Source organism: Limulus polyphemus, unplaced genomic scaffold (genome assembly GCF_000517525.1).
Source record: "Limulus polyphemus unplaced genomic scaffold, Limulus_polyphemus-2.1.2 Scaffold659, whole genome shotgun sequence".
Classification (NCBI taxonomy): domain Eukaryota; kingdom Metazoa; phylum Arthropoda; class Merostomata; order Xiphosura; family Limulidae; genus Limulus; species Limulus polyphemus.
The window spans coordinates 426,158-434,930 of record NW_013666269.1 but is presented as its reverse complement, the minus strand read 5'-3'; the positions used below and the strand labels follow the sequence as shown (position 1 = coordinate 434,930).

The following is an 8,773-nucleotide window of genomic DNA, read 5'->3' as shown; positions in this document are numbered from 1 at the left end:
TGCGTAATTGAACTCATGAGACATGAATTATAGTTTGTTATAGCGCGACTGTTGAAACTGAGTGTATCGTAAAGTTGTATTCGGAAAGAATAAACCAGTTTTATTTAAGAAAGGACTTGTGTCGCTAAAGTTTCGTCGGAACGAAGTTACGGAAAATCAATTAACGACTGGAGACGTAACAAAGTCCTTTCTTAGATAAAACTAGTTTATTCTTTCTCAATACAACTTTGCAATACACATAATTTCCACAGTCACTTTAACATAAACACACGCTATAATTCACAATGATTTACACATTTTACTTACGGCTTGACTCGATTATCTGTCTCTATCTCTCCCTGTCTGCAATTATCTATGCCGTCACTTATTCTCTCCCCTTTATTTGCTGGGCTTATATATTAAAATAGAAGGCGCCTAGAAAACGCTCGGGCCTTCATGATCCTTCTAGAATCCCTTTAACATAAACTAGTGGAAAATAATAAGGTCATATTAATAGACAGGTGCATATTTAAAAGGCATTTCTAAAATATGATAAATTAGTGTGATCAGACGTCTCTGATTTTGGGATGTTGCCCTGATGCAATTATTTTTGGAAAGCTTAAATGCCCCAATTTTCATTTTAACTGTTTTATACTTGCATTCAGTACACTGGGCCTATGGCGACCGTAAATCAACAAATATTATTGTAACTGAGTAAAAAAGTATGATTCAGCATAACCTTTACTGATGCTTCAGAAGTTGATTATAAGGCAGGCTTTAGCAGACGACTAGTGCATTCGTCCCTAAGCACACGATTTTACACCCATCAAAACGAAAAGACCTGAATGCAAATGGCGAGTGCTTCTCACAGCCGATATTCGATTTTAAACTCGTGAAGAATTTATTTAAAGTAACACAAAAGTGCCATGAGTGTCAGTTACTCAGAATTAAACGACAAACTCCTGATCAACAAGAAGTTGCTCGAAAAATTAAATCGGTAGAGAGGTATCTAGCAGCAATAATGTAAGTAAAAATTCAGCTTCTAAGTGCGTATGCTTGTACTCGCACTCAGAAACATTTTATCTGAATACACCTGAATAAACAAATATTCAGTTTCTACGTCACGAAAGAGTTACAGCTATGATACTTTAATATCACACTAAGTTTTATGCTTCATATTTTCGTGGAGTTTTAAGTTAAGTGCGAGGTTTGAACATTATGAACAATATCTTTATATAAAGAGAGAAAGGGCCAAGCTCACCTAATCTTGACCAGATTTCCAAATCATAAAACTCGGACACACTCAGATTTTCACATCTTAAAACTGGAATCTATTTTTAGGAAACTTTACAAACAACCAGTTAGGCATACAATTATTATCGTCAAATGAAAACGATATGCGCCTACGACGTTTAACATTTTTATAAAAAATCCATTTTTCATCACCAGTCACAAATCTACCCAACAAGGGCGAGATAAGGTCACGAGAATGAAGAGAAGAGCAGATCTCAACCCGCTATTTGCGGTTCACTTTAGACAATTCATGAGGCACCCATTTTCCAAGTTTAGGAATCTTTCCAAGTTGTTGAAGATGACGATGAACAGTTGTGTGGTTTGAACCAAGCTTCATTGCCAATTCTTCAACTGATACTGCAGGATTTTCTTCAAGTGATGCCACAAGGAGCATATCATCAAACTCAACTGGACGTCCTGTTCGGTCTTCATCTTCAAGGCTGAAATTTCCACTTCTGAATTTTGCAAACCATCTTCTGCAAGTTTTTTCATTCAGGCATTCTTCTCCATAAGCTGAGTGAATATTTCAAGTCGCTTCGGCTGCAGAGTTCCCTTTTTTAAACTCATAAAGCATTATATGCCTCAAATGCTCTTTAGATACTTCCATGTTCAAAGGGCTTTAATCAGTGAAATTTGAAATACTTTATTCCGTAAAATAAAATTTGATATGTTTAAATATGCCCAAATACATATGTATGATATATAAATATTTTTTATTTCCATTAAACATTCTAAATTACTAATAAATTTCAAAGAATTAAAATCCAGACAGAACTTATGGGATGACCTGATATAATAAATATAATAAGAACAAATATTTAAATAAATGTAATGTTGTTATAGTGATACAGCTGCAACACTTACATTTTTCATTTGCCCCCCCCCCCCAGTGTCACAGTGGCATGTCCGTGGACTTAAACGCTAGAAATCAGGTTTCGATACCCGTGGTTGGCAGAGCATAGGTAGCCCATTGTGTAGCTTTCTGCTTCATTAAAAATTCATTTGAGTCCCCCCCCCAAAAAAAAATCCGGCCCTGTGAATGAACACATCGGTATGTGAAAGAGTGCGTCAGAGATGCTAATATGGGTAAGTGTGCTTGTTACTTTATTAGTTTGATGGTGCCCGGCATGGCCAGGTGGATAAGGCGCTCGACTCACAATCTGAGGGTCGCGGGTTCGAATCCCTGTCACACCAAACATGCTCGTCCTTTCAGCCGTGGGGGCGTTATAATGTAACAGTCAATCCCACTATTCGTTGGTAAAAGAGTAGCCCAAGAGTTGGCGGTGGGTGGTGATGACTAGCTGTCTTCCCTCTTGTCTTACACTGCTAAATTAAGGACGGCTAGCGCAGATAGCCCTCGTGTAGCTTTGCGCGAAATTCCAAAACAAACAAACAAATTAGTTTGATTCGCCCAAATATATTTGTTGAACTTTTCCTCATTTCTTTCAGCTGGAATACGAAAAAACACACACGCTTTACGTTTATATCGCTATTCTAACGATCAGAACACCCAACGACGCAGTATATGGCATCTTGTAGAATTAAAACAGCAAATCCTTCAATTATAAACCAGTGACTCAGCGGTAAGTCTGAAAGCTCATATCTGATGAAAACAGGATTTCAATACCCGTTGTGAGAACGCATTCACTTACTCTATCACTAGGTTCGCTGTTAACGTGAGCGAAAAGGCCTAAATTTATTTAATACTTTTAATTTATTCTACTTTAACATTTGTTTAAGTGAGTACATTTACATATGTATTAAATAACGATTAGTTTTTATTCATTTCTTTATGCTCCTTCTTTAGATTGGACTCTTTACTCAGTAATTAACACATAACACATGTACTAAACTGACAGTTAGGTTCATATTCATGCTTTCATAATCATGAAACCCCACCCAATGGCACAGCGGTACGTCTGCGGACTTACACTGCTTAAAACCGAGTTTCGATACCCGTGGTGGGCAGAGCACAGATAGCCAATTATACAGCTTTGTGCTTTACTACAAAAACAAACAAACATAATCATGAAAAACCAAATTGACTATTTTTGCAAAATCGTACGATAAAGAGTTGAATTTTCTCTACACGAAAATATAATTTTAACTGAAGATTATATGTACTAGAATTTGTTGTAAACAATTTTGTGAAAACAGTTTACAAGAATTCAATTTCTAAAAGCTAGAAATAAACAAATTACAAACAGTAAACTCTGGAATAACTTGTGTCCATTGTTTCGCCTTCCTCATAACTTATGCCTGTAGGTGCTTCTAGAAGCGTGAGCGTAAGCAAATTTGTTATTTTCAAGCTGAGCAGCACACGTAGGTGAACTGGCCAGGTCAGAAAACCCTAAGGCCCAGCTACAGTCATCCCTAATTTAGAACTGTTGAACAGAGGGATGGCAAATAGCCAGAAACCAGCAATAACAGGTACCTACGGATGTTACTCTTATCGAAATATAGGGATTTATTGTTACAGTTATAACGCTCTAAAATATGAAATTACAGAGCGCAATTTGCGGTATATCGCAGCTCAAACCTAGAACCTTCCAATCAGCAGCTGATATCTGTGTCACGCCACAAGTATTTTTGTTTATATTATCAGATGAGACACCATAATGCTTAGAATATATAATATAATGAAAAATTCAAAAATAGCTAGAAGCAAGGTCATGGCTCATATCAATAGAATAACTAATCCATAAATCTAGACTTGCACCTTAGGCAGACCTTTCTTTCTTTATCTTTATTGTCATTATCAACTATGAGCAAATAAAAAGTTTTGATCAACTTTGTTTATCTGGATTGAGAACGAACTGTTACCAGGTTTCAATTTTCTTAAGTTATTTTCAAGTAAACATAAAAGCAGGATAGTTTTCCGTTTGAACTCTACAAAATGCTTATTCTACCAATGCCTACTGTGGAACTCTAAGGTAAAAATGGAGCATATGGGTAAGTTAATTGAGACCACAATAATAGGAAGTTCTAAAGTTATTTAATTAAATCGTGAATAAAGCTGAGAATCAACAGCCTATTCATGGACATGTTACAGGCTTAGGCCTAAGAACACGGAGAGACCATCAGAATGGAAAAAATTAAGGATTACAACTTTGTTTACGTTTTCCCCATTACTAAGCCACTGACCCAACCACAACCGAAAATGGAACTTCATGCGAAGAAGGTTCTTCTCTCTATCTGGTGGGATTGCAAAGGAATTATTCACTTTGAGTTGCTGCCAACTAATGCGACAATCAATGCTCAAGTCTGTTGTCAGAAATTAGAGCGTTTGAACGCGGCTTTAAAGAAAAAAAGACCCGTTTTAGTGAATCGAAGAGGAGTGGTGTTTCATCAGGACAATACACGACCCCACACTGCAAAAATCCCAGAAGATTCCTCATCCGCCTTATTCTCCCGACCTGGCTCCTTCAGACTACCATTTGTTCCATAGTTTACAGAATCATTTGGATGGATTAACTCACACAAGCCATGAGGAGGTCGAAACTGACATTTCAGAGTTCTTCTCTTCGAAACCGAAAGTTTTTTAGTAATGGGATTAAAAAGCTTGTAAGTAGATGAAAAAGAAGTCATAGATAATCATGGAAACTACATTGATGATTAAATTTCAATAAAATGTAAGATTTGATCACTCGTTTTCTTTATTTAAAATCCGGACAGAACTTATGGGATGACCTGATAGAAGTGTCTATGGTCAAAAAGACTGCAGCCGAGAGTTTATGAGAAATATTAACTGATCATAATTTTTAACTTTCCTAAAAATTTAGACTAGATTATGATCATATTCATTACTTTGTTTAGTTTATTAAAATAGAACAAAAGATTCTTCGAAAGGCTTTCTTAACCCCTTTAAATTGTTGAAAATCGTTTACGAATGGGTGTTTGCCCCCCTCTAACCTCTACCACGAGTTGGAGGGGAACAAACCTTTTCCCTTGTGTCTCTTCTGTCAAAAGTTAGGGAGAATCCTGCACAGATTTAGACAGATACATTTTGTGGTATGTTCGGGTGAACTGAGTTAATTGTACAGCTATAATGGTTAGGTAACTGGAGACTCGATCAAGATATCGATTATTGAGTAATACTAAAAATATTACTGAACTAAATCGATGTTAAACAGAATAATGAGAATGGACACTGGAGTAAAACAAAATTACGACAAGCTTTATTAGGTGTGAAACACAAACAAAGTACGTTTATACTTACGTCAGATCATGCTTCTACTGAATTTTTTTAGGTTAGGAATATCTGCCAGACTGCCAACTTCAGGGTTTCTTAGATTCAAAGAAAGTTTCTAATTACCAATCCGACATGCGGTACCACGTGGTTGGTCATTCTCATTACACACAGGTGAGGCCGTAGCCTCTACATATCACCCGAACAACCGCTGAAGGGAACTGCTGTCAATATCCTTACACACGGTCACATTAAGGAAATTTCTCTATGGATTAACAGATATTACCTACTGGAGATTAACAAAAAAGTAAGGGTAAAAAAATCAACTTAACGGTTTTCTTGACCATGTATTCTGTAACGAGAAGATAGAAAAGCCTAGTACATTCATATACCACAATACAGTGGCTACGAATACACAAATATAGTTAAAAGAAATACTTGTTGGCTAAAACTTTGGCAATAACAAAATTACCATGGGTTGGCCCTGTACACGTACAAGCACTTGATTCATCAACAAAGGCCTTATAATGGAGTAAAAAACAGGCAAAAGGAACTTCAAGCTCATTATACCCATCTCACTTTTGTTTTCTAGGTAGAATGGACAAGTACTAAGAATTGGAAGACTTAATAGAGAATGTTACCAGTAATGAATATGCATGGTTTACTAAGAAACAATAAAAAATATTTCATCTCTTTGACATTTTGTTGTAAATATGATAAGTTTTAAAATTAAAGTCTATTCTATTATTTCTTCACTAGACGCTACCCGCGAAACATTTGCGATATTTTCCATATTCTATCATTTTCACACATGCCATTAAAGCTATGCTTTCTTACAAGCATTATCTGTTAGATCGATAAATCCCGGTCTATTTGAAAAAAAAAATACGTGGTCTGACAAACAAACTCACGTAGATGCAACTTTATTTAATGAAATTATACGTACAGTAAACAATAAAGTAATAGTACTTATAATAGTGTATATAGTATGAAAGAGTTATGAGCATTTAGTGAATGACATGGTTTTACCAGTTGAAACAAAGAAACCCACAAAAACGAAGAATAAAACCCGTAGTAGAGAAAACGTAGCTAAAAGGTGGTTATAACAGTCTATGGAATCAACCAAAGCTAAATTATTGCAAAGTAAATGTAAAGTCGTAATGAAGGCAAACTTAGCTGAATATGCAAAAACGTCTGAATGTGTGTTCACAAAGTGATAAGCATATAGTTTAGTTTTGAACAAACTGAGCATGCGTATTTTAGATCAAAACGGGTCGAGAAGCCCACAGAAATAGATTTAGTGTGAAGTTATATTTTTTAAGGAAACTACGCACTTAGTGTTGTTTGTTTGTAATAATTTGCAAGTGAAAAACTAAAGTTGAAATCAAAGCCAGTTGGCAACGATATTGTGCTATCATATACCTTACTCGTTGCATTGAAGAGTTTGACTAAGCAAAAATCAGGTAAGATGATTCAGAATTGAAAAGTCAATACACAATCCAGACTCCTCCGACAAAGGCCTTTCTAACATCAGATTTGTAGCGAGAAATTCGCAAGAGAAGTTCTGGACAGACAAACAAATGCATATTAATTATACAGATTATCTTCATTAACAGTATTGGCTGAAATGTTGTTTATATTTATTAGTTTTAATTTTTATTATTATACTTTTATTGTAGATTGTTTTGCACTGTTAGCTTAATACATGTATTTAAATCTAATCAAGATATAATTGGGTTTATGACCGAAACAATCGTTAACAATGAGGGTACCGAACTCATGAAGCAATGCAATTTAATCTTTGCAAGTACATACGTAAGAAAAGTATATTCAATTAGCTATACCCATTATCAGGTGGTTGACTTTTAGCTTTGCTCTAAGCAGATAACCTGCTTTCACCAGAAGTTAATATTAATCAGATGAGAAATCCACACAGATGAAAGATGGTTTTGGTAAGAAACTTTTCTTATGATTGAAATTACATTGCAATGTAGAAGTCAAATAACATATAATTTTATAAAAGTTAGGTTTTCACATATAAAAAAAATTCAAGGTGAGTCTTGACATATGGACCATTTCAATGCCAAAACCACAAGATAGAAGAATTCTATTAAAAAAAAAGGATCAGATATATTGGTACAATCATAGGATCACATTATTTTACATTTATTCTCTTTTTATTTTATTTTAAATGAAATACAGAAGTCTTCAGTAAATAAAAATACACACTAAATGCTTGTCTTCTACAAACACATTAATTTTCCACATTACAATGGACGTTTTTTTGGTATTTTGGATTCTTTATCTGATGAGGAAGGTTTTTTCTTTTTCTCTTCTTCCTAGAAATAGCATACGATATCATTATTTCTTTCAATTCAAAAAGTAAAACCTTTCAAAATCCAAATACTACTCTAACTAAATCTAAATATTTGCTGGTTAGATTTAATTTCTAAAATCGAAACTTTTATCTACACATATCATTTGCAGATCAAAAGGTCCAAGATCCGAGACATGGTGCTCTGCCCTTTCTGATGTAGGTGCATTGTAAAATTGACCATTGTGGCAGGGGGTAATACTTGAACATTCTCCTTCTGGTCAGTTGTTCTAAATTATGAAAGGCGATACCTAATTCACAGGTGTCTCTAAACTGGCTATTTAAGTGTTAAAATTGAGCAAAGAAAACAGACATCAAATACCACCATTGCAATAGCTAACAGGAAAATTTCTGTAAATAAGAAGGGAGTATATTACTTTCCACTCGGGTCAATTCAATTTTAACTCCTATCCCTGTCTTGTGCATCATATGTGATAAACAGCTATATTTATTTGATATGCAGCTGAAGTTTACAAACATGTCAACAGAAACCGGTTGTTCTGGTTCAACATATGAGATTAAAGCATCACAGGTGATGCTCAGTGTGCATGTCAATGATGAAAGGTTAAGTAACTTTCACTCAACCTAGGATAAATACAACAAATTGTGGTATTAATTGTTTCAATAATACTAGAAAGATATGCTTCACTCATACCTACTTGGGTAAGTAGTCAAATAAGTGTATCCAAAAAAACCATTAAATCACCTAAAACAGGGAAAGAGTTAAGAGACATGATAACTTTGGAGGTGAAAAAAATCCAGAAGTATATATAACACTGAACATTACCACAAGAAATACCTTCAAACTTATATTGTAACATAATGCTTGGAGACAGTTTAAATGGGTAATGAAGAAAAACTTTAATACAAGTTTAACGTAACAGCAAATGTACATTTCGAAAAGGTTTTGTCATCATCAGGTACAAGTAGTTTCCACT

At 34.8% G+C, this 8,773-nt stretch overlaps 1 protein-coding gene across 2 annotated transcripts in view; it reads right to left on the bottom strand.

Annotated features, from left to right (window-relative positions):
• Nucleotides 1-7,700: 7,700 nt before the first annotated feature.
• LOC106459773 (bromodomain-containing protein 8-like) overlaps nucleotides 7,701-8,773 on the bottom strand; it is a 106,433-nt gene continuing 105,360 nt past the window's right edge. For both annotated transcript variants that reach the window (XM_022386316.1, XM_013919429.2), the window contains one exon: nucleotides 7,701-7,800. In XM_022386316.1, the coding sequence (XP_022242024.1) occupies nucleotides 7,729-7,800 (72 nt within the window). In that variant the 3' untranslated portion in view covers nucleotides 7,701-7,728. The remainder of the gene's footprint in view (nucleotides 7,801-8,773) is intronic.